Source organism: Lycium ferocissimum, chromosome 5 (assembly GCF_029784015.1).
Source record: "Lycium ferocissimum isolate CSIRO_LF1 chromosome 5, AGI_CSIRO_Lferr_CH_V1, whole genome shotgun sequence".
Classification (NCBI taxonomy): Eukaryota; Viridiplantae; Streptophyta; class Magnoliopsida; order Solanales; family Solanaceae; genus Lycium; species Lycium ferocissimum.
The window spans coordinates 73,149,769-73,175,048 of NC_081346.1; the positions used below are offsets into that span (position 1 = coordinate 73,149,769).

Here is a 25,280-nt window from a genome sequence, read left to right on the forward strand (position 1 = left end):
AAAGTCTATAAAGAAAGGCTGAATATTCTGGGAGGTCCTTGTCTATTTTTGTCATCCCAATGTTTGTACTTACGAGGGTTTCATTTTTGTCATCTCGATGTTGTGTTGCACACTCCATATTGATAATTGATGCCCAAGATGACATGAAGAAAAGAAAAGGATAGACAATTTGGAAGACTAATTTGTAATGAAAGTTATAAAAAACTAAGACATAAAATTAAGAACGATGACCAAGAGGGATTTTGACACATCATATCCATATAGATAATTGACGCCGTATCATCATTTATTTCTTAAAAATTTAGCTTTTATATATATATATATATAAACCCTTGACTATTCTCCAACCATCCTCCACGTTTATCATATCCCTTTTTCTTAGAAAAAAATATCTAAACCTTTCTTTCTATCTCCACCTTGTCATCTCTCCCTCTTCCACCCACCACCGCCATCTTTACTTCTTCGTTGCTCAAAGCTCAACATTTTGCCAGAGTCATTGGATGCTATTTTAAGAGAATTTGGGTGGAAATGATGTTTTTCTGTTGTGGGTTTGAGTTGCCAAATCCTAATTTTGCAATCTTGATGGGCTATGAGGATTTTTGTTTTGGTAAAGGCAATTGATTTTACTAGGCCAAAAGATGAATTTAATTTGTCGATTAATTCATAGGTTTTTAAATCGAAGGCAGTGATTTCGTTGAGAGATGCAACATATAAAATGTTGTTGTGAATGGCTAGATGGGAAATTTGCGGGGCTATGATTTTGAAATAGGCTATGCAAGAATTATGAGAATTGGGAGAAATTTGAATTAGAGTTTAAGTTGGGGAATTAAGAGTGTTTTTAATTTTTATACTATCAAATAAAATTAATCTACGGTAATAGGTAGATTCAAGATTACAAATAAGAAGACTTACGAGTAAATATTCTTTTATGACTTGATGGTGTAAGAAATATTACGCTCAAGGATATACATGCAGTATTTTCGTTTATGCAAGGATTTAATTGATGGAACGGTTCTTGTTGTTTCTTTCTTCTTTTTCCCCACTTTTGTCCCGCATTCGGTACGAAAATAAAATGGATGAAATTCTATTGAGTCTGACTCTGTGTGATCATTTATGAAAGAACGACTCTAATTAGCAGAAGGTGTTTGAAAGTAAAAGCGAAAAAATCACTATGTAAATCCCGAAAGAAAGAAGTAAATGCGTACATCCACTTGATTCAGTGTCATAGCAGATTCATATTACTTGAACCAATAACTAATAATCTACAACATCATAACCTTCTTCACCCCACGAACTCATATGATTTTCAGTACTTTATCCGTTCTTCAGTCCCTTTTTTGTATCTCCAAACTGCATCTTGCTACGGCTTCAAACAAATTTCCAGAAAGAAAGCTATAATAAAGCTTTTTTCTGATATAAATAAAGATATTTGATGATCTTTCACCAATAAGAAACAGGAAGAAAACGAATTAGCGGACAAGTTTCCAGGCTTTATGCATGATTTCATCGTCTATGTAAGGGCGCAAAGACCACATGCTGGAGTAGCTCTCCAATTCTCCAGAAGGTGAAGTGAGGTTAAGGGAAGAAACAATCTTTTCCTGTTACAGGCAAAAAGGATTAAATGTTACACGCTTAGCTAATTCTAACCTGACTATAAAGAATATCTTGGACGGAAAAAGATTGTTACCTGCATTGTGTAGTCACTTTTTACCATGGAGTACACTATTGCCATTAGTGTTGCAGTATCGATGACCTCATGTTTCAGAGGATCAATAGCTTGCGCTTCTGTCTACATGGGCATATTATTAAAAAATCAGTTAACATAAACAGTCATAAAACACATATAGGCTCAAGGTCAGCTAAAGATCATGATTAATTTAGATAATTTTTTTCAATTAAGCACACAGGAATGAGCCATGTCTGTATTTCTATTAATTAAAAATTGGAAATTTGAGTGAACACTATGAGTGGACTATTCTGGAACTCAAATCTAGATTATAATCACATAATAACCGTTTCCAACTGGAACTTAACTATTAAAATAGCTGACCATCAACCAGCTTGAGACTTAAAATTTAGGATTCAGAATCATTTCAACAGTTTAGCAACAGAAATGGCCATTTACTATGATTTTTTAGCAATCCGAAGCAAAATGAACCTTTGTTAAGAACTTGTGAATGTGTTGGAGTGTGTAGGATTTTCGAAGCCAAATGAACTTTGGTTAATACATAAGCTAGAAAATTAAGACGTAAGCTAGAAAATTAAGTGTGTAGAATTTTCATAATACAGGGGTGCTAAGTGTTCGATTTAGAAATTCAGGGAGTGTATCTAAAACTGAGTGAAATTATAGGGATGTTTAGCGTAATTTACCCTAAGAAATAAACATATATGAACTAATTAAAATCGAAAGTTTGAGTGAACATTATGAGTTCAAAAGAAAAAAGGATCTTACTCCATCATGAGAGGTTTCCAATGAATCTGTACCATTGTCCACATTTAGTTCCCCCCTTTGAGCCAAACTACAGTTTATCGATTGCACTATAGCTTCCGCATCCTTTAGAAGACATGCAAGTTCATCAACTACACACTTTGCTGCAATTAAACATCAGCACTTTATAATTTAAAACTTCAAATCCAATTGGTAAAATCATGTAACTGTTTACTTAACATAAAAACTGTAAAGGAGAATATTTTATGCAGGGTAACTGCCAAGTTAACAAACCAACAGTAGCACTAAATAAGCTCGCACATCTTGCTTATACAAGTAATGTGTCTGTGTTCACAATCTTGCACAACGTTCTGTAAAATCAAACATACATAGCACCATATGTGCTCCAAATCAAGAGATTTAATTTGATTTCATAAGTTGAAATAGGATTTCCCTCCTATCAGTTAATCTTAACGCGAACCAGTGTGTGTAGTATGTGGTGCTGAAAAATAAGGCGCCACTTAACATACTTCTATCAGCCATACACGGATTGTGGATCTCACTTTAATTTTCTTGTTAACTGTGCATCAACATCGCATCTATAATTAACTTGGTGCAGAATTAGTTGGATGAGGAGTCTTTCCAATCACTTCTTTGCTAGTTAGCTTAATACAATTCAGACTTTCCACCTATCCAACAATAGGGATAAATTAATCCCATGAAAATTCTCAGTTGAAGATTTAGCAAGATAAAGCCATAAATGCAAACATACCCTAAACTAGCTATGTCCCGGCAATTATCTTTAGGTGTATCTGGTCAGAAAGGAACCACAACTGCTTCTTTTTTTAAATAATCGTGTTGTCTAGGCTAGCTTACGTGCACCTCGACTAATTTCGCGGGGTACCTGCTACCTCCCACCAGCACAATTACCAGGTAACTCTATCCACCAAGGCTTGGACAAATAGGAAGAAAATCACTTCTATCTCCGCTGATTTGAACAAGAGCCTCATGGTTCTCACCAAAGGCTCTCAACTTGACCTACTCCCTCAATTAGATGCTTAGTTAGAAAATCACTTACACGTTTTTGTGGGTCCGCTAGGATTTGACCAAAATCAACGGAGAAATTCGTCATGGTTCTCAACCACTAAGCCACATCCTTGGATATAAAAGGAACCGCAATCTCCTTAATTCTCCTCTTGATCAATATTTTCTCCTCGTGTTTTCCACGGTTTTATCTCAACATTTCAATTATTTTTAGCCTACTCCCTCAAAGTTAGATGCTTAGTTAGCGGTTTTAGCTGGAACTATCTCACCCCTGTAAATACTACTTTTTGGATTTTGTTAGCTCCCTAACCTTAGCATAGCATGGGATACACTCTGATAGTAAAATTTCTTGCTAGTCCAGGTAGAGTAACAATGTGAAGATGAATAGAAAAATATTAATTCAGGACAGACAATACCTTTGTTTAAGTGATCCTGAAGTCCAAGGTGGCATGTATGTACTTCTGTGCAGAAGCAGAATCCAAGTTATGAAGCGAAATAACACCAAATAAGTTCTAAAGAAAAAAGATTGGAAATGAAAAGGAGAAATTCAACTGGTCAATATGCATACAAGACAATGATATGAAGACAACAACAACAACAACAAAAATCAAAATCACACAGACCGATTTGTGGTCATTCTTGTTAATTTATAGATACGTCAAAATTTTTGAAACAAGATAATAGTCTACTATATGGAAAAGAAATAAGCGAAACAGAATTATACAAACTAAACTCTGGCAGCGAGAAAGAAATGACAATATGACATATTCCACATAAGTAGCAAGTATGCAATATGTATCAATGCAAAAAACAAGAGAGAAAGAGGTAAAGATTCCAGATTTGTTAAAACATACACTTGGACATATTTTGTACAGAATCATGAGCATTCAGACATCCAGCTTCAATGTAGGAGGAAAGTCTCTCGGTTTCATTATCTCTAATAATGCGCTCGACCAGTTCAGAATTCTTTTCAATTGGTTGGCGCCGCAGATACTCTGACAAAAGCAACGCAAACTAGTTAGGTTCAATAAAGAGTATTACAGAGCATTTATATTATTCTTGGAGTAAATTCATTCAAATGGATGCTATACAACACTCACCGAGTCCTTGTTGAAAACCAACTAGTAATCTACTTCCCACTTCTGCTAATTCATCAAATTTTGTAATCCTGAAATACAGAGTGAATCAACCTAAGTAATAGCTTGATTACTCAAAACGAAAAAAAAAAAAAAAAAGCTATGGCTTCACTTTAAGAAAAATCTGTTTTTTATTACAGATATTTCCAATTGGCCATTTCTTGATTAACAAACTCGAATTATTTGCTTGTAAATTAAATTGAAATAAAGCCAGACACAAAAGAAGAAAAAGCAGGTAGTTAGAGTTGTGAATAAAACCTATTCATGAAGTCTGACAAAGTTTGAAAGATGTTGTGTTTAGCTTTATACAAGGTATCACCATATTCTATTTCCATGCTACGAGAAAAAAGGTTGTCGGCGGCTAGGTATATATCTGTGACTTCTTTTGCTAAACGGTAAAGGACCAAATATACCCTTGTACTATTAAAAGGCTGTAAATCGGCGTTATATATTTTGGTGACTTATACTCTTAACTTATACCATTTGACCCTTTTTCAATAGTATAAGGGTATATTTAGCCCTTTTCCGTTTGCTAAAACTGGTATTCATATATATATTTTTATCAACTTATATGATTGGCTAGTGTTGCTTAATCAGCAATGTTTAGTCCCAATGGTGAAGAAAATACGTATATTAGATCAAATTTATAAATTTTGGTAATTAAATTTATATTTCTTTTATATGAATGGAAGTCTAATCAGGAATGCAAGAAAGAATGAAAAAGAATGGACAATTTGAATTAGAGTTTAAGTTGGTGTATTAAGAGTGTATAAGTTTTTTTATACTATTAGATAAAATTGATCTACATTAATAGGTAGATTCAAGATTATAAATTTCTTGAGGAGGCATTTTAACAAATATCCTTTGATGACCTGGTAATATAATTAATATTTTATCCTATATATATAACTTAAACTCAGTTAAAAATTATTGAATGACCCTTGTTGTTTGATTGAATAGACAGAAGAGTACGAGCAGGGACGAATTTGTGTGTAAAATTTGGGGCATGAGAATTCATAGTCTTTCCGCAAAACTAAATATTTTATGTACATATTTTACCAAGAGGAGTGATGATCAATTGCCACTTGATGCATTTTTTTCTCTCCTTTCTTTAGTAGTGCACACATTCTAAAAATCTTAAATTCATCTCTAACTACAAGGGACTTGATTTCATAAAATTCAAAAATAAAAATAAACATTGCGAACCTTGCTTATTGAAGCACTCAACTGAAGTTTGAGAATACCCACAAAACAAAAAAAACAAAAAAAACAAAAAAAACCATTGCTGAGGGTAGAAGGTTGCTGGTGGTCATATTTTTTACATGCTTGCTAGTAGTAGAGGTTTTTCTTCATTTCAAGTGATTAGAAGGTAAAGCCACCTCCTTATTTGTATTTTTTCCTTTGTGGTTTGCTTTTCAGTTAGAAAATAAATAAAATTAGCCCTAGGCACCAAAAATGCCTAATGGACTTTATCCAAAGAAAAAAGAAGGCTGCTGGTGGTCCGTTCAATTCAGTGGTTAAGCGATGGTCTATGAACATCAAATAAATGTCACTCGACGATATTGAAGTTGGCCCTAGGTGTAATAGAACTCTCAATTCCAGTATTGGTGCGAATTGTGAGGAATTTTAGTTTAGAGTCAAAATGAGTCATCGTTTAATTCTCGTAATGGGGATAAGTGCACGGGATGAAATGAGTCATCGGTCTTTTTACATTTGGGGACTCGCAGGTATTGAGGAAAAGAAATCTAAAGGAGAATTTAATAAAAAATTTACTAATCATTATCAATATCATCCCTATTACATCCTTATAATATCACACTTAACCGATATCATCCCTTAAGTTACCCAAATTTGGTCAAAAACATCCCTCCGTTAGTTTTTTAATCCTTTTCTAACGGTGCCTTCTTTCTCACGTGCAATTCATCGTCTTCTTTTTAATTTTTTAAAATCTAACCTCTTTTGGAAACAGAATCATACAGGGAACCACATTAAATCAGCAACATCAGAACATTTTTTCTCTAAAACCTCATAGATTGATCCAAGTATCTAATCCATACCACTAGTCCCCATCTGTGAAGCTAGCTCATGAGAGAGATGTGCAAGGTGGGGGTTATGCTGATGCTCATTACACAGAGGCGGACCCACATGGAAGAGTGGGAGTGCTCTTCGAAAAAAAATTATGTATATATATGTGTATATACCTTGAGAAATTAGTATATATTTAATTGTGCATTCTAACAAACGAAAGTGTCTTCGGGGCACATTGGTTGCAAATCACATTTTTACATGTCACCAAGATCGAACCCGAACGTCACTTTTAATTATTTTTTGAGCCTATTTTTAGGAAAACAATAAGCGTTAAATAAGCTTATGCATTCGAACCTCGCACAGTCATCACATATCGTACAATCTTAGCCACTGAGCTATCTCTTTCATTTGCTATACTGTATTAAATTTTATTTATTACACATATTTGACTTATATACTTGTATTTTGACAACTGCTACCCTATTAGTGACCAATCAGACACGATATTATTCCTTAGTCGTCATTAAAAAATTTGACGATGTTTATGTTAAGATAATGGTGCCCCGCCGTCTTAAAATCCTGAATCCACCTCCGTGCTCATAGGTAGCAGGGGTGTACATGGATCAATTGGTCGGATTTTTTAAACACCAAACCAAACCAATCGCGTCGGTTTTAAAATTTATACACCAAACCAAACCAATAAAATTTGGGTTTTTCAATCGGTCCTTTTCTCATTGTTCGATTTTCTTGGGTTTTTTGGGTTGTTTGGTTTTTCGGTTTTTGGAAACAGGTTTTTTTCGAAATAGTCTTGATACAAAACATATAACTTTTACTTCAAATATTTCTTTAGTCCTAGTAAGATACAATTATATAATTAAAGTGTTTCTTAAGAAAATAACACAAAATGTGAGAAAAGTGATGACATTGTATTAAAATATTCAACAAAAGCTAATATATAATCGGTTAAAATAAATATTATTAATTAACAAGCCATAAAAAAAAATGACCATAATCTAAAAATACTAAGTCATGCTAAAATAAGTATTACTTACATGACAAAGAAAAAACTTAAGTTATGTATTTTTACTCAGAATCAATTATGCAAAGCTAAAGAATAATGTATATCCAACATTATCATTCCTAGTGATAAATTGAATTTATTTTGTTAGGATTAGTGTTGAGTTGATTTTGGTTTGGACTTTATTTGAGTTACGACATCCATGGATATAAAACTTATTAACATTCAAAATTCTAAGCTCAAATCAATAATACATGATAATAGATAAAAAATTACGAAAAAATTTAAAAAATATTTATAAATTACTTTACAAACAAATATTTTTATGTATAAAATGTTTTAAAAATAATACATATTAACGTCGCCATATTTTAGCTTGATTTAATTTTTTTAGTTAAAACCAAACCAAACCAATTATGTTTTTTTTTTCCAACACCAAACCGAGTCAAACCAAACCATTAACATTTTTTTCTCGATTTGACTCAATTTATCGATTTGGTGCGGTTTGTCGGTTACTTTGTACACCCCTACGTAGCAGACTCGCATCAGATGATATGTACCTTCTCTTTGCTTCTTTGCTACAAACCAACAATTTAACAAATCGATGAAATGTAAAAATCAGTTTGTTTCACCTCTTGAAAGGTTCATTTCATGATGCTATCTATGACATGTGCTACTTATTGCTTCACTAATTATAGCTATGGATCAGCTTAGGTAGCCTCTTTGGTTTACAACGTATTTGTACTCTCTTTTTCTGTTCTTTAAAACCGGCGCCGGAGTCAAAACATTCCGAGATAGGGGCCGAAGTTGACGACCATCACAACTCATTGGAATAACTTATGTGTTCTTTTTCACTTTTTATCTCCACTTTTCTTCTCTTCCTATGCTAAACACTAATCTATCAACATAGGTGTCAACAATGATAATTTTTCTATTGGCATTTCGCCCAAAGAAATTGAAGCTCTATTTGGCAAGAAGCAAAAAAAGTTGAAGAATAAAGGCTAAAATTGATCTCATGTCAGATTTTGAGACGGTATATGATCAAAATGTCCCGTGAAGAAGGTCCCCTGTTGCTGGGTTAATGACTTCGCCAAGGTATTTTGTTCTTGATGAGCTTGAGGATATTTTATAAAATGAAAAAAGATCAACCATGTGACATAAGAAGGCACCGTCAGAAATAGACGGAAAAGTTAATGGAGGGACGTTTTTGGTCAAATATGAAGAACTTAAGGGATGTTTTCAATTAAGTAAAATATTATAAGGATGAGATGAAAGTTAAGCTAAAACAAGAGGGATGATATTGGTCAAATATATTGGACATATACGTGCTTGTCTAATTTATTTGATAGCTCTAGCTTTTTATATATCTTTTGAGCATCTTTCATGTATAGAGAATCGAAGTTACGTTATCCTTCCTCAAATTGTATTTTCTTTGTTAAGGTTTTGGTCTATAGTCCTCGTCTATTTTGTTTTGATTATCTTTCTCTTTCTTTCTCTTAAAAAAATATTAGCACTTGTTGCCATGGTTCCTGATTGTGTTCGTTGGCTTCCCTCTCCAATTTCTCCCCCGAACTCGAACATTATAAAAAATAAAAAAAATAAAAAACAGAGAAAATTGCAGTTTTTCTTCCCCACTCAACTTCTGTTATTTATAGCTTTCTTTGGTTGGATCGGATAAACCAATGTGAAGTTACAAGAGGAAACAGGTCACGTGAGGAACAATTTAGCCCTTCACGCCAATTTGCAAATTATGTTGAACTGTTATTAAAACACTTGGCCATATCTCCTAAATAAACTCACAGAAATAGACAAAACTGAAAGAGAGAAAAAAAGAAAAAGAAAAAAAAGCATTACCTAAACATATACTTTGGCCCCAACAATCTCACTTTACCACTAGCTTTAGGAAGTGCAAAACATGCCTCTTCACCTGGAAATGATCAACTTTTTATCCAAAAGTCATTTCACTTCAACCTTATATTGGAGTGTCCTCAAATTCTCATCCCAACAAATTAACAACAAAAAGAAATAAAATAAGATATTCACTATAGGAGATGAGAACGATGGGTTTCTTGAGGTGTCTCTTAGGTGGTTTTCTTCTTGCCATTGTGTTCTCTGTATCTAATGGAGACCCTTTGGTTCCAGCATTGTGCATCTTTGGTGACTCTGTAGTTGATGTGGGAAATAATAACAACTTAAGCACTCTCATCAAGGCAAACTTTCCACCTTATGGAAGAGATTTTGTTACCCACAGACCCACCGGACGGTTCTGCAATGGAAAGCTGGCCACAGACTTCACTGGTAATGCCTAAAACATCTCAATAATCGTCTAGCCAACACCCCCCACCCCCCCCCCCCCAAAAAAAAAAAAACCACCACGAAAAGCAAATGTCCTCTGTTGTTTCTCACACATGCATGTTTTTATCCGCAGCTGAATATCTTGGGTTCACTTCATACCCGCCAGCTTACCTGAGTCGAGAAGCAAGAGGGCAAAGAATTCTTACTGGTGTTAACTTTGCCTCTGCTGCTTCTGGTTATTATAATGTGACTGCTCGACTGTTTGTAAGTACTCAAATATGTCTGAGAATAGAAATCTGTCGATTTTTTTGAAGATGACTAACTTGGAAATGTCATGGTTTTTGCAGCGTGCTCTAACGTTGTCACATCAACTAAAATATTACAGGTTGTGGCAGAGAAAAGTAGTGAATCTGGTAGGGAGGACCCAGGCTACTAACATTTTCTCAGGAGGAATACATCTTATAAATGCAGGAAGCAGTGACTTCATTCAAAACTATTATATAAATCCACTACTCAACAGACGCTACTCACCTGATGAATTCTCAGATATCCTCATGCAGTCTTACTCATCATTTGTTCAGGTCCGGTTTCCTCTTCTGTGTACTAATTGTTAGCGCTTCAACTATTTCCATAAACTAATTCAAAATACGGGCAACCTGCACAGAATTACTAGGCATAACCCTTGCGCACAAGAGCACTATCAAATGAAAATGCAACTAGGACTAACCTATTATAATGTCAATTTACCACGTAGTATTTTCGTATGATAGTAAGAGCCCTGGAAAATAAATTTTAAGTTCCAACACTCATTTGACAAATGGGAGCAAGCTAGCCCACGCATGAATCATAACAAGCACTTATCAAATTACAGAAACTTGGATTGTTACAGGCTGTACAAGGATGACATACACTTGAGCACCAGGTAGACTTATCCTGAAAAATAAGCTGGGTATTATCACAATCTTTACTCCTGATACTGAGAACATCAATAATTCAGATCGAGCTGTAATTATAAATCACAAACTAAGAAATATTATATGCAAATTGTTCAATTATACACAAATTCCACATGTTAATATCAAAAACAATCTATGGACAGAACCTCTATGATCTGGGAGCAAGGAGGATTGGGGTCACAACTCTGCCACCAACTGGTTGTTTGCCAGCTGCCATTACTTTGTTCGGTAGAGGAAGGAACCAATGTGTTGCAAGACTGAACCAAGACGCAATCTCCTTCAACAATAAACTCAACAGGACATCTCAAAATTTAAAGAACAAGCTTTCCGGCCTCAAGCTCGTAGTCTTTGACATCTATCAGCCTCTCTTTGATCTGATCACAAAACCTGCAGAAAGTGGTAACATGCTGAAACTATTTCTCCCTTCTCCTTTTCCTTCCTTCTTCTCAAACTCGCTTAACCTTCAAAAGTTTTCCAAAGCATAAACATGTACAAAATTTTATTGTCAACAAAAAGAACACAAGAAGACGTGTCTCATTTCTTGAAACTTGACATTAGGAAGCAATTTAAATTTCTAAAACGGGTTTATGCTACTGTATTCTAAAATCAAAAAGGTGAATTAGGAATGTCCCCCTTCTGGATCACATTTTCGCTGATAATATTCCTTTCCCAGGATTTTTTGAATCAAGGAAGGCTTGCTGCGGGACTGGCACACTAGAAACATCATTCCTTTGTAATGCCAGGTCCATAGGAACATGCTTCAATGCTACAAACTACGTCTTCTGGGATGGATTTCATCCCTCAGAATCGGCAAATGAGAAGTTAGCTCAAAGTCTGTTGGAACAGGGTTTTGACCTCATCTCTTAAAGCCTCAAAGTGGTCTACTTTGTAGTTCACCCCTTTCATGATAATGTTTATTACTTTCGAACTTGAAGTCAGTCTTGGTTCATACAAGCTAAAGTTTATCTCATATGAAAGCAGTTACAGCGAAGTACAACACGTCTGACAGCCTTCCCAGCTTGGGAATATGTTTTTGGGTATTAGATATACTGTGACATGAAAGTCAACTGAAAGAACAGTTTTAATTAAGTCTTTTGAGTCATCCCATAAGATGAGCTCTATTCAACACTAAATATTCTACTTGATTAAAGTAAGTTATTAAGTACTGCATTACAGCCACCAAAAAAATAAAAAAATTAAAAAAAAAAAAGGCGAAGAAATTTAATCTTCTGGAATTTCCATCTTTCTTTTGGCGGTGGGGGAGGGGGTGATCTTCTGCTAGCTTTTGTGTTATACAACAAAGAGAAAACCACTTTACCTGCACAATAACTATGAAAGTTCGAAACCAGCATTGGAATTGATAGCATATAGAAGCTTTGCTCTCAAAGTACTCTGGCGTTTGTATGTTGGAAGCTGTCAAAGGCAGAAGGAAAATGCAGAGATTATTGCAATATATTCAAGTCAAAGAGGTCCTGTTGTTCAAGCTAGCTTGATTTTTCATTTGACAAAATACGAGTTGGTGCATCCAATGCCTCAAACTTAACGTATTATAATTTAAGACTGTACCTTGAGGGTGTTGTAGCAAGTAGAAGCTGAAGGAAGCCGATCAACATCCTGTCCGCCGAATGTCGAAAATAGTGGCAAATCACACGAAACCTATATTTACGAAATTTCATTACTATTAAGCACTGGTAAGCAAAACAATTCTACTCTTTTGGGTGGAGAAAGTGCAGACCTTGTGAATGGTGAAGGTTGGCTGCAGATGTTTGAATCCAAGCAAAGGAGCTCGCGAACAACTTGTCACAAACTTAAGCAGCAAACACCGTTCTTTTGGTTCAAAATTCGCAAATACCTAAACCACAAGAACAATTAGTTACAAATGCTTAATTGTCTTCATAGGTTCATTCTCCCACTTTAACACTAGCGACAACATACACATGGCCAGCTAACACAAAACAATAACAAATCTCTGCTTAGACCAAGTTCCTTAATGTTGAGAGATGTTTGTTTGCGACGGTTAAGTAGACAATGGTGGATATCACATTTGCAGTTTCTTAACATAGAAAATTCATGTATACCTCCCAAAAGAGTTTAACTGTCCGACTCCCTTCTGTGTAACCTCCAGTATAGCGTGTATTTTTCCTTAAATCATCAATGTCAATATCATGGTTTCCCCCTGAAAGCAACTGGATAAATACTTTGGATTAGCTGAAACGGAAGCATGCAGTCCAGCAAAGGAAAGCCTTTGTGACTCATGTGGCTTTCAACTTATTATCACACCAAATTAAAGCATATGCACTATTTGTAGTTTCTTTAAGCCTTTCATTTATTGTCTGCATGGCATGTCACATTTAACTTCCTTAATTTTAGAGAAATGTGGAGAACCAGTCAACCAGATAAGATAGAGCAAAGAGAAAAAAGAAAAATTGCAGAGGTGTTGCCAACACATTCTGCAATGCATTTACAAGCGAATCCTTGTTTTGAATAAGCAAAGAGACAAGGAAGTCAAAACCTAGCATGGAAAGAACAAGGAGAGATCAGTTGATGGTCGAATCTCATACCCCATGAGGAATACACTAACATTCTATGGATTGATGGTGGGATAACAGAGTAAGCGCATACGTATGCAAACAAACCAATAAGCAAGCCTGTTCTCTCTCTCTCTCTCTCTCTCTCCCTCTCTTGCCCACACACACATAGCGACTACATACACTTGCAAGAATATATGCATCTGTAATAAAGCACAAGTCGAACTACAGAGGCATCCACCTTCATTGTACAATAGGGCAAGAAAATTGTACACAAAGTTCTGCTAAGCTATGCACAAAGGGAATTACCTGATTAAATTCACTTGCATTAAACAACTTTAACCAGGAAGGAGATATAAGGTCTGTCAATCCTCTATAAAATGCATTTGAGAAAGCAAGTATCTGCAATTGAGTGCTGGAAACAATAAGTCACTAATACCAGCAAAATGGGCATCTCAATGTAGGAGCACAAGTATCGGTACCTGCCGATTTAGTTTAAAATCTGCCATTGCATGAACATATTGCAACATGTTCTCTTTTGTTACAGAGATATCCTTGCCACCAGGTTTAAGCTCAATAACAATGTGTTTTCCTAATGATTCTTCAGTAACTGTAAAATCCAATGCGAGGTCCTTGACATCACCATCATAGTGCTGCATAAACCGAAACAAAATATATGTCTTATGCATAATTCCATTAAAATTACTTTTAGAGGTGTGGGGTTGTTCATTAGTTAATTATGTTAGATTGCAACTTTATTACTGTCCTCATTAGAAAATTATCACTAGTATACTTACAAATAGGCGTGTCTATATTCCATATTGATCAAACAACTAATACATTTCTATCCTCATTTTTTCATTTAGTATTGGAGCCTTTACAATCTTATAACAGAACACTTCTTTGATTGGTAATGATCTTATAAGAGCTTAGAAGCATTTACCTTAACATACATCAGATTCCTGTATAGCTCAGGATCAAGTGTAGATAATTCATCAAGAAAGCTATAGCGGCCCAACAGCTTTTGCACAAAAACATGTGAAAAGGAATAATCTAGCAATATTCCCTCATAGAGCGCTTTGCCAACAATTCTCCCTAGAAACTCAATCATCTGAAATCCATTGTCCAAAAATCTTGCAGCTGTATTAGGAATTAGATGTCTGTCTGAGGTCAAGGTCTGTGTGAAGAGCCCGTACCTTACAAAATAGAACCAATTACAAAGACCTTCAGTCATTTCAGAGAGCAAAATATGAGATGGCTAACTGGATAACTACATAAGCACAGGCAACTCACTCAGGTGAGAAGGCTGCTTTGGCTATTTCTGTCAAGAATTCCTTGGACAACCCACCATAGTCCAGGCCAGCCTCTGGAAGACCAGACTCATTCACGAAAGAGACGTGGATGCTGGACTTTAACCTTGATCCTAAGTTATTTAGTTGCTGAAATCCATCTTCAACAATATGACCACGACGAATTACTATCTCAACATTACGTGGACCAGGTCCAACAACTTCACCGGCCATTTTTCTTGATACTTTGTCCATGTTGATGAATTCTCTGAACATCTCAACCCTGCCAAGGACCAGAAATGATTTAGATTACTGCTAGACCAGAAGAAAACAACTGGCACCCTTTAATCTAAATTGTGAGAAACAGTTGCATGCGTAATTCCAAAATGATAACTCTGGTGCAAGAACTACTCATATGAATTCATGTAAGTTGACATAGCAACATCTCTTTCTCTAGAAATCAAAAGAAAATTACTCTTTTCATGATTGCATTGGACCTATGAGACTAACCTCCGCGGTTTGAGCCACAACATGCAACATCATCATATACAGTGGACCAACATAGAAGCACAACAGAAAAGGGCCAAATATACCCCTCGTTATAGCAAAGGAATTCACGAGGGAAATTACTAAAATTACTAGTGATAATCAATTTTTAATTGTAACTTCTGGTTAAGGAATATAGAGTTCTGAACTTTTACCTTCCAGGAATTTCAGGCGCCAATAATCAAATCTCCAAAATATAAAAATAAAAAAAAAACTTAATTTGGATTTGCTAAGTGCTAACTGCCAGTTAAGTCATTACTATTCTGGTTCTAGCACTAATTTTAATGTCAACTCTTATAAAAAATATATTGTTTGTTTACTACGTACATTTTTTAAACCATTTCACTGACACATGAATTCCTTTGCTTTGTAATGAAATTGAGTCAGGTAGTGGATAAAAGCATTGGGGCGGGTCTTTTTATTTCTGAGCTGACACATGTCATTCCACTAAAAATAAGGGTAAATCAGTGCCAAAGTTCAGGGGAGGAGCATATTTGGACCGAAAGTATAACGAAAGGGGTATATCTGGACCCAAAGTATAATGAGGGGGTATATTTAAACCATGTCTAATAGTACAGGGGTATATTTGACCCTTTTCCGCAAGTACAACTCCCAGTTATTATGAAAATAATCGGAAAAAACACACAACCATGTTACATATGTATTTATGCCATTAAAATGTTTAAAAGACGGAGTATAAGTCCATAAAGTTCCTTATTGGCAACACAAAAAGGAGGCTAATGTATTTATATCTTAGACAAAGGTTCAGACAATAAAAAACCCAACCAAAAAGACTCATGAGTAAACTACCTTGATTCATGATAGAAACTTTATACTTCCAAGGTGTTAAAGGGAATAACAGTCAGCGTTGAAAGATACTACTGTCACAAATCAAATTTGGTGGTGTTGGTGTCATTAGCTTCCTCACCCCAGCAGGGGCTTCAAAAAAATACTGTAAGCACAATATGATGACGTTCAAATGTTAAGGCTTGTTTTAGCATACAAGTTTCAAAAGTCTTTCTTTCTTTCTTAAACTCCGTGCCCAGTCAAACAGTGGCACATATATTGGGTCGGCAGTCGGCGGGAGTACCATACATCTTAAGGTGGAAGAGGAAGACTAAAACAAAAATATGAACAAACAGATATGAATCTTAACTAGGTCACCGGAACTAACAAAAGACGAAAGGCACAGAGAGTTGCGGACAAAATCCATGATCTGCCAGTGTCAAGCATGGGAAAGGAGCATTTGGATAAACTCTAGACGTTAGAAACTATCGGAATAAGCTTAAAGGTAAATCAATGATGAATTATCAAAGCTTATGGTAAGTTTTTCATGTCAAAACTACCTTTCCTCAAATGGGAAAATGTGTGGGATAACAGTAATGATGGAGCCCATGCTCAGAGAGGTTAATGCGTCATCACCGTTTGAAGTAGCTGACAAAACTTCATGAGTCCTAGCAGCTACAGCAATGGGCGGCCGATTATTTCTACCTGGTGAAAGCCACAAAGTAGGAGGGCAAAATTGGTGCCTGCAATCCCTTTCATACAATAAATGAAGACATTTGATAGCAGAATCTGTCAGAGGTCTACTTTCAGGACCAATACTGTGCGCCATTGTGTTATAAACCAATGTATTCAGCACGGACACAATTTTCTGCTGCTGCTCCAATGTAAAGGGAACCTACATTCACGCAACTCTTACTTTCAGGATTTATTAATATCATTCTAAAGATATTGGAAAATCAAATATTGCACGAAATATTGAAGTGAAAAAGAAATCCGACCTGTTTCTCATAAAACTCCTGGTCATCAAGAACTAACAACAGGTGTGAATAACTAGCGCAGAACAGATGTAGTAGACAAGCCAAATCTTTTGATATGCCATCAGGACCCTGCCTTAGCAGTTCAATGTCCCACATATCAGAATAATGCTCATCAATACGCACTGTATTTGATTTTCCATCAAGCCGATCCATACTTTTGAACTCAGTTTGTAATTTCCCAGTTATCTTTTGAAATACGCTAGCCCATTTGCTGCCTATATCTTTAGAAGAATGTTTTTGCTTTCTCTCAGAAACTTCAAGAATCTTGTTCTCAGAAATTTTACTTTCTTCCACATATTTTCCCTTACCAACAAGATTCTTTCCAGGAAAAAGTGATTCTTCGAGGGTTCCCCACAGGTTAGAAAGGAACCCAGGAGTAAAAGATAGCATGTTGAGAACTGGCATTGCCCCCAGCAGCGGATTCAAACTAGAAAATATCCTGAGCATCCATGAATAGTAGTAAGCAACATCAAGCAATTCACAGCTCCCAGAAGATTCTGCTCCACATGAGGGTAGACTTTCAGCTCTCTGAATGAGACCATCTTTCTCCAACACTAGAAGTTCCATAAGATGCTTCTGCAGGCAAACAGGCTTAAAAAGGTCCATATACGACATCTGCAAGGATCCAAAAGTTTTCTCGGCTTCAACAGAATTTCCGTCATCTTGAACTTCTTGGTTCTCCTTTCTCACCCATCCAGCCCTTTCAATCTGAGTCAATAATTTCTCCGCCAGCGTAATTACTACACGGACATAGGATTGACGGTCTATACCAGACACTAACTTTCCAGAATCTAAGGTATTGCTTTCACTGCCAGTAGCAAGGTATATAAAATTTCCAAGAGCCCAACCAACTGGTGGCATCACCCTGTTGTGAGAAAAACTTGTCATCTGATCCATATCTGACATATCCTTTAAAATTTGCTCCTTTGACATCTGCCATCACCTGTCACAGTTTAATCAATCCCTTCGCATTCTAATAACCATAATTTCACTAGAAATAATGGAAAATATGGATGCTAATTCAACTCAGGGGAGGTACCAATATAGTACAAACTAATTGTTGATATAGAGATGATCACCAAAATGAAGATGGGAAGTGTTAATGCAAGATGCATCAGAATTTAAGGAAAATTACAGTTAAAATGACCAGCTTTTCCGTATAAGATAATACTTTGTTAACAAACTACAGCATCAAGGATTACTAAGAGTGTTCAAAATCATTTGTGATTTAGTCCTTTTAAGTATGTAAGGGGTCTATAAATTTTCTTTAAAAATAAGGTAACAAAAATAGATAAGAGGCACATAACTTTCAGTACAACAACAAAATCATTTACAACATTTCTACTACACCACAAAAAACATGATGTGCAAGCATTTAAGCAGAACAAAATACGAGATAAGGCTTTATCAAAACATCTATGGTTCCTTTCCATCCAAATTACCCAAATTGACAGTAAGGATAACTCTCTATATATGCTTTGGCTATTTTTTATACTTTGTATCTAGCAACGGTTCACTGCATCTTATAGATTGTCAAACTTCGCCCATAGTCGCCCAAAATAAGTTTACAAACATACACGATGTCTATCTATATATATATATATATATATATATGTACCATGCAAGAAATGTGTTTACAAATTCAGAATGTTTTCTTCAGCAGTAACATCTGCTGCATAAGTGGAATCCGTCATTGGGTGGATAGCACAGCACGAAGCATGCCTAGCATGTATAACCTACTGAAGAGGGGATCCACGTATGCATCAGATGATAGGCTATGAGCACAAGTGCCAAGCTTTTAGAAATCATCCAGTGGCCCAACTAATCAATGCTTCCCGCAGAACATGGTGAAAAGAAAGTACCAATGAATCACTCACCACAAGCAATGAAGAAAATCATAAAGTTTGATAATGTGAGCCATCATAAAGTCAAGGTATAATACATAAGAACCTCTTTAGATTTGGCTCCATTTGCAACTTACACACCTAAACTATGCAGGGTTTATATTACCCACTGAACTGCCTTTTTAGCTATCTATTACCACCCTGAAGTGCCAAGTGGAATAGAGTGGTTTGAACTCTTGTATAGCGCATGAGAGCAAAGAAAAAAGAAAAAGAAGCTGCATTGGCTTTTTTCTTCCAACAACCAAATGTCACATGGTTATATAAAACAACTATTTCTTCCAACTGTGTATTCTTATCTTGCTTTTTCTTGTTTACTTCTCTCATTTATTTTTTTATTTTATTTTATGAATGTTGGATCTGACCCAAATGAAATAGAATCGCATCCAAGAAAATGGATTCCAAAAACTGCTTGAGTTAAACAAACTAAGAGCATTTTCAGTAAAATGCTGCAAGTTTAAAAAGAAAAAATTATTTAATTTTTAAAAGATGCCATGTGTTTAGAAAATCCACGTGGTTAGAGTGTGACTATCACTTCCCTGTTCCCACTAGATCCTGTTCCAGGGTGGGAAAAAAAAAAAAAAAAAAAGGGAAGTTCAAGGGGGCAATACAAACACCTCATAGTTTAGGTCTATAAGTTGCAAATGGAGCCAAGTACTATCCCAAAATTCGAAAATAAAATAATCAGTTGAATTCAAGAAAAAGTTCTACGGCCAAAGAAAGACTTACTCCCTCACCCTTAGCATAATTTGTTTAGGACAAAAGAGTTTCCATATGTTTACAATGAGGTGGATGTAATGATTTATTCTTGTGGGTTGTCTGGTAGATTTTTCTAGCCCAAAGTTGACAATAATATCGTCCCATAGATGCATATTGCCTTAAAATTATGTAACTACAAGCATATACACTCATACTTTGTTGCAACAGTAAAACAGTATTCACTTTACTATGCCAAACTTACCAATAGGATTCTCAAGCAAGGTGTTAACACAGACTTGTGTTTCAAAGGCGGAATCAACACCACTGGTAACCGTTGACCAAACCAAGGTATTGTAAGTAAATAAATACAGTATTGCTCGGCAGCACTCTGCACATCTAGTAAGACATTTTTATTATCTGCAACTAAGTTTGCGACATGAAATGGCCGTAGTGCTAAAGTAATTGCACTTGCAGTTATCAATAACTGTTCATCTGTCTGAGAGGACAAAGTCGCCTGAGCGGAACTAGGAGCTTCAAGTTTACAAATGTACCTCCTTACAGAATTGTATAGTCCACTTTTAATGCTTCCCAGGAACTGAACTAAATCCCTAACTGCCAGTAATGCGACCTGTATATTGGTATCGCTGATGCACTTCCAACCTTTCACATCGGTCAGAATTACTGCCAAGCGCATTGCTAACGATGCAAGTAAAACATCGTTACTCTTGTGACAAGAATTATCATATTCTTGTAAAATAAACAAGCACATGGTAACCAACTTTTTTGCTTGATAATTCCAAACTTTTCTCTCTTCCATGGTTCCAGTAGCCATTGAGCAAAAGTTTTCATCGGGATCTAAAAAAGAAAGAAATAGAAAGAGATAATCAACGTATGCTGTAACATAATGAACTTAGCTGACAAATAGTAACAGATAAATGCAGATCATGCAAGGGGCGGGGATTTTTTTTTTTTTGATTGGTAGCAAGGAACAGTTTATAGCTGATATTTGTGCTTAAGGTTCAATTTGGCAAACGATTATTTTCTTTCATCTTTTTATAGTATTTAAGTGAGCAACTCTTAGTAAATGATCATTATCCCATAAGCAGCCATCGAATTATTGAGAGTGTGTATGGCACACAATTTAGCATCCTGATGAATCATAATCCATAAAGAGGCGCTCAACATCATTACAAAGTAATCAGATACAGTCTTTATTATTTGATGTTTTGTCTTTGATAAGGTTGTTTATCATTTGATAGCAGAACATCCACCAATTAAATGAATATAACTTTTTTCCATAATACAAAAGGACTAGATTAAAGCACTTGCCTGGAGAAGCTCAGAAATATGGACATCACTCTGACAAAGAAGAGTTATTCTACAACCATATTTCAAATGAATTAATAAAATGTAGAACGAGATTTCGAAATATGGGATACTTTTCTTGCCAAGACTTGCAAAACAGAATTGTTATAGTAAGACAATCATGACTATAAAATTTGCACAGAAACTTAAAGGCTTGAAAAATATAAGAATAACATACTGGTTGAGTTTATGCTCTCCAGGATAACTCCAAAGCAACTCCTGATGCAATCTTTTTCTCTGGGTTGAATTCTTGAAGATCGCGCCAACAAGAATGTAGTAAAGAAAAGAAAGGGCCTCAGGACTTGGCTGGATATCGACGAGTTCTTTAGAGGAGCAAGATGACTATTTATCAATGATTCCCACTGCTGCTGAAGCTCCAGGGCTATACATTTTTTAACATTATAACGCTGCCAAGCTCTCTGCACATATTTTAAGCAGCCACATTCATAGTTGGTAATCACACTTGAAGATGAGATCAATAAAATGTCTTCCTTCAATATATAACATTGTTTAAATTAAGGCTTTCAACATGCTGTTTGATAACGGAAACTTCAAAAAAGGAGGATCATAATGAAAGAAAGCACAACACTAGTTCTGCTGTATTACACAAAAGTGAACTCAACAAATAAAAATTTGTAATGTGTATGCATGTCAATGGATGATAAAACTTTAAACCACAACAGATCCAAAAAATGTTCATCATGTTTGCAATTAGAAAGAGATTGCAGATTCCGAGTATTCTACTTGCTCTTTCTAGTCCATCGTGATAGCATATTATTCAAGCTTTAGTTTTACTTTTGAAGTTCATCCAAATAGCTAAATACATATCAAATGCTAAAACCAAAAAGATAGCCAACAAATAAAATTAAATAGCCTTTCCTCCTTCTCCCAATTAGTGACTTGGATTACCCGAGTTCTCAACCCCCAATTATTGCATTTGATTGTTATGAATATGTACCTCCAGTTAGGAAAAAATATAGACCTAGGAAAAAATATAGACCTCATCAAAATGAACCTATTCCTTTTTCCTTTTCTTTCAAAGGTAACTTCACAAAAAGGGATAAACAAAAAATACACATCAAAATCAGGGCATAATAACTCTGATTGTTATCAATACAAGGAGAGTAAAGCTTAAACATGAGGTGTATTAAGAAAATGCAGTAATTTAACTATTGTGACAATGAAAAGACACTAAGTCTAGCTTATAATTATATTTGTTATGCTCAGGAAATCATGGTATTAAATTCTTTATATATCTCTTTGATGGTGATGCAACATAAAGTTCCTGAATTGTTTCCTTTAGAAATTTAAAGTTGGAATGCCGTGGCATCTGTGGATCCCTGGTAACAATATTAGAATGCCATTTAAAACATCCTCTTCACCGTTCAGTGCAGACAATCCTAACTATTAGTGTCCCTGAATTCTAACTGCAAGTTTTCAAGCGTGTCTTAGCACTTCACAAGCACGGAAAATTTCTACTGACAGAGTCCCTCCATCTCAAATCATCTGTCATGATTCTCTTTTACACGCCCCTTAAGAAACATTAATTAAGAAGCGTTTTTAACTATTTTACCCTTCATTCGTATTTGATCAATCATAACATCAACCCATAATTGAGGCGTTTGTCGTCTTCAAGAACAATTACTACTAATAATTTGAGATAACTATTTTTAGAAATCAGACAGATAATTTGAGACGGGGGAGTAGCACATTCAATATACATTACCGCAAATGAAGTCATTTCTACACAATCAAGCAGTATATACCAATCATAACTCATGTACGCAGACAAAATAATAAAATCTTCTTATTTTTACGCTAATAAACCCAAATCACTGACCTTAATTAAGTTTAGCTCATAATTATATTACTATCACCTCCAAGTTTTCAAACATGTCGCTACCACTTTACAAGCACGAAAAATTTCTACTACAATAAAACATTTAATATACATTACCGCAAATGAAGTTATTTTTACACAATCAAGCAGCGCATACCGATCATAACTTATATACACAAACAAAACAATAAAATCTTCTTATTTTTAGGCTAATAAACCTGAATTAATGACCTGAATTAACATATACAATATACACCTAAATGTAGTATCACAAATGAAGTCAAACTACCCAATCAAGCAGTATGTACCGATCATAACTAATGTACACAAACAAAACAATAAAATCTTCTTATTTTTAAGCTAATAAACCTGAATTAACACATTTATCGCAAATGAAGTCAAACTACAGAATCAAGCAGTATATACCGATCATAACTAATGTACACAAACAAAACAATAAAATCTTCTTATTTTTAAGCTAACAAACCTGAATTAACACATTAATCACAAATCAAGTCAAACTACACAATCAAGCAGTATATACCGATCATAACTCATATACGCAGAAAAAACAGTAAAATCTTCTTATTTTTAAGCTAATAAACCCGAATTACTATCCAAACAAACTCAAAACTACACAATCAAAGCAGTTATATACCGATCATAACTAACATAAACAAACAAAACAATAAAATCTTCTTAATTTTAAGTTAATAAACCTGAATTAATCGCGCCGAAGCAGTAGCTCGCCTAGTAAAATTCCTCAACGCTCTCTCTTGCGATATTTTCTCCAAAAGCACATCTCTCGAAATCTCCTTCGCACTTGCGCCTCGTAACGAAACCTAAACAAAACAAAAAATAAATAAAATTAACCAAATTCTCAAATCTCATTCAAATCATCCAAAAAAAAAACAATCAATTTGATCAAATTAACCGATCATAACTCATATATGCAGACAAAATAATAAAATATTCTTAATTTTAAGCTAATAAACCCGAATTACTGGCCTGAATTAATGCACGTAACAAAATAATTAACTAAATTCTCAAACTCGAATATTAAAAAAAAAAAAAAAAAAAAAAAGAGCAATTTGATCAAATTAACCGAATAATGATAACAATTAAGCAACAACAAAGAATTAACCTGATGTTTTCGAGATTCGTTCATGGTGGATTTAAGGTTTATTATAGAGAGAGATGTGATTTAGAGGAAAATGAATGAGCAAAAGGGGATATGATAATTTGTTTTTTAACCGGGTTAAATTATTGACCCGATTGGAAATTAGAAAGGTACTGCCATTATTATTAAAGAATGGGTATATAACGGTATACGTAACTAATTAGAAGCTTATATATGGAAACTAAATGGAAGTTAAGTGTATTTTACAGGTGGTCAAATCAAAAGAAGGGGGGGAAAAGTGGGAAATAGGCTTTTCAATAATGTTACGACATCTTCTCTTTTTCTTAACTTTTTTTGTTAGAACACTACACGACTTAGAGCCTGTTTGGATGGGCTTATGCCTATAAGCTGTTCTAAAAAAAATAAATTGGGGTAGTCTAACTTATTCTTTTTAGTTTATAAGTTGTTTTCAACTTATAAACTCGCTTTAGATAAGTTAAGTGGAAGAGTTTATTTTAATAAAATGACTTTTAAAATTTGATCCAAACACTCAAAAAAGTAGCGAAATGCTTATAAGAATTTATAAAGCCCAATCCAAACGATGAAATTCTAATACAATCACAACTTGAAAAGTTTTACTATATGTGAGGTATGCCATGTCATATTTGTGTGAGGATGTACTTAATTGACAAGTGCACAATGGGTCCTACATTTTTACCCTTTTCACTAGTGACCTTTCATTTTCTCTTCACATGCCACGCTATCACCTTGGAAAATTTATTGTGCTTCCTTCTTTTTTTTTGGGTATATATTCAATTCAAAGTCATTACATTCTACATTCGAAATTCAAAATTTTAAGTGTCATCAAAGTAGACCCTGAATAATATGCAAAAAAAATTTAACCGATAAAATTGAAGGAAAAAAATATTATTGATTTACCGATATAGACTTATTGAGTTAGTGATTTTTATACGATTTTGTAATTTTTTTATGGAAGTTAATTTTGATTTTTACATTTTTATTAACATAACCCAGTGAACATAAGTCTTCTAAAATTATATTTTTAAGTATATTTCGGTGGGAAAAAGTGGTTTGAAAACTTTGTTGGTCAGGCTTTTCAATAATGTTATCGACATCTGTTGTGTTTTTTAATTAAAAAAAAACTTAACTTTTTTTAGTTAGAAATTTAAAACTTTTTTTACAAATATTTTCTTTTAAGAGTTCTTTAATATTAAGAAGAAATTGAAAAATAAAATAATGAAAC

At 34.7% G+C, this 25,280-nt stretch overlaps 3 protein-coding genes across 11 annotated transcripts; 1 reads left to right on the forward strand and 2 right to left on the reverse strand.

Moving 5' to 3' along the window:
* Positions 1-1,094: 1,094 nt before the first annotated feature.
* LOC132057383 (uncharacterized) lies at positions 1,095-4,952 on the reverse strand. 2 transcript variants are annotated; one of them, XM_059449973.1, is made up of 7 exons: positions 4,867-4,952; positions 4,573-4,640; positions 4,327-4,467; positions 3,889-3,930; positions 2,453-2,592; positions 1,688-1,789; positions 1,095-1,598 (listed from the first exon to the last, which is right to left on the reverse strand). In XM_059449973.1, the coding sequence occupies exons 1-7, from the start codon at positions 4,941-4,943 to the stop codon at positions 1,470-1,472; spliced, it is 699 nt and encodes a 232-aa protein (XP_059305956.1). In that variant the 5' UTR covers positions 4,944-4,952; the 3' UTR covers positions 1,095-1,469. The 2 variants fall into 2 exon arrangements, with proteins under 2 accessions (XP_059305956.1, XP_059305957.1); XM_059449974.1 differs by lacking the exon at positions 3,889-3,930.
* A 4,753-nt stretch (positions 4,953-9,705) lies between these two features.
* On the forward strand, positions 9,706-12,078 carry LOC132057381 (GDSL esterase/lipase At5g03820-like). Its single transcript, XM_059449968.1, has 5 exons — positions 9,706-9,952; positions 10,083-10,213; positions 10,297-10,530; positions 11,049-11,304; positions 11,579-12,078. Exons 1-5 carry the CDS (start codon positions 9,706-9,708, stop codon positions 11,770-11,772), a joined length of 1,062 nt encoding a protein of 353 aa, XP_059305951.1. The 3' UTR covers positions 11,773-12,078.
* Positions 10,790-24,227, reverse strand: LOC132057380 (E3 ubiquitin-protein ligase UPL7). 8 transcript variants are annotated; one of them, XM_059449962.1, is made up of 15 exons: positions 24,041-24,222; positions 23,616-23,738; positions 21,235-21,547; positions 19,954-20,546; positions 17,053-18,024; positions 16,615-16,949; positions 14,727-15,005; positions 14,377-14,629; positions 13,916-14,086; positions 13,743-13,835; positions 12,984-13,091; positions 12,641-12,757; positions 12,472-12,561; positions 12,224-12,318; positions 10,790-11,292 (listed from the first exon to the last, which is right to left on the reverse strand). In XM_059449962.1, the coding sequence occupies exons 1-14, from the start codon at positions 24,062-24,064 to the stop codon at positions 12,235-12,237; spliced, it is 3,555 nt and encodes a 1,184-aa protein (XP_059305945.1). In that variant the 5' UTR covers positions 24,065-24,222; the 3' UTR covers positions 10,790-11,292; positions 12,224-12,234. The 8 variants fall into 8 exon arrangements, 6 of the variants coding, with proteins under 6 accessions (XP_059305945.1, XP_059305944.1, XP_059305946.1 ...); XM_059449961.1 differs by having other exon boundaries at positions 10,790-11,366; XM_059449963.1 differs by having other exon boundaries at positions 10,790-11,366; positions 21,235-21,475; positions 24,041-24,221.
* Between the last annotated feature and the right edge of the window lie 1,053 nt (positions 24,228-25,280).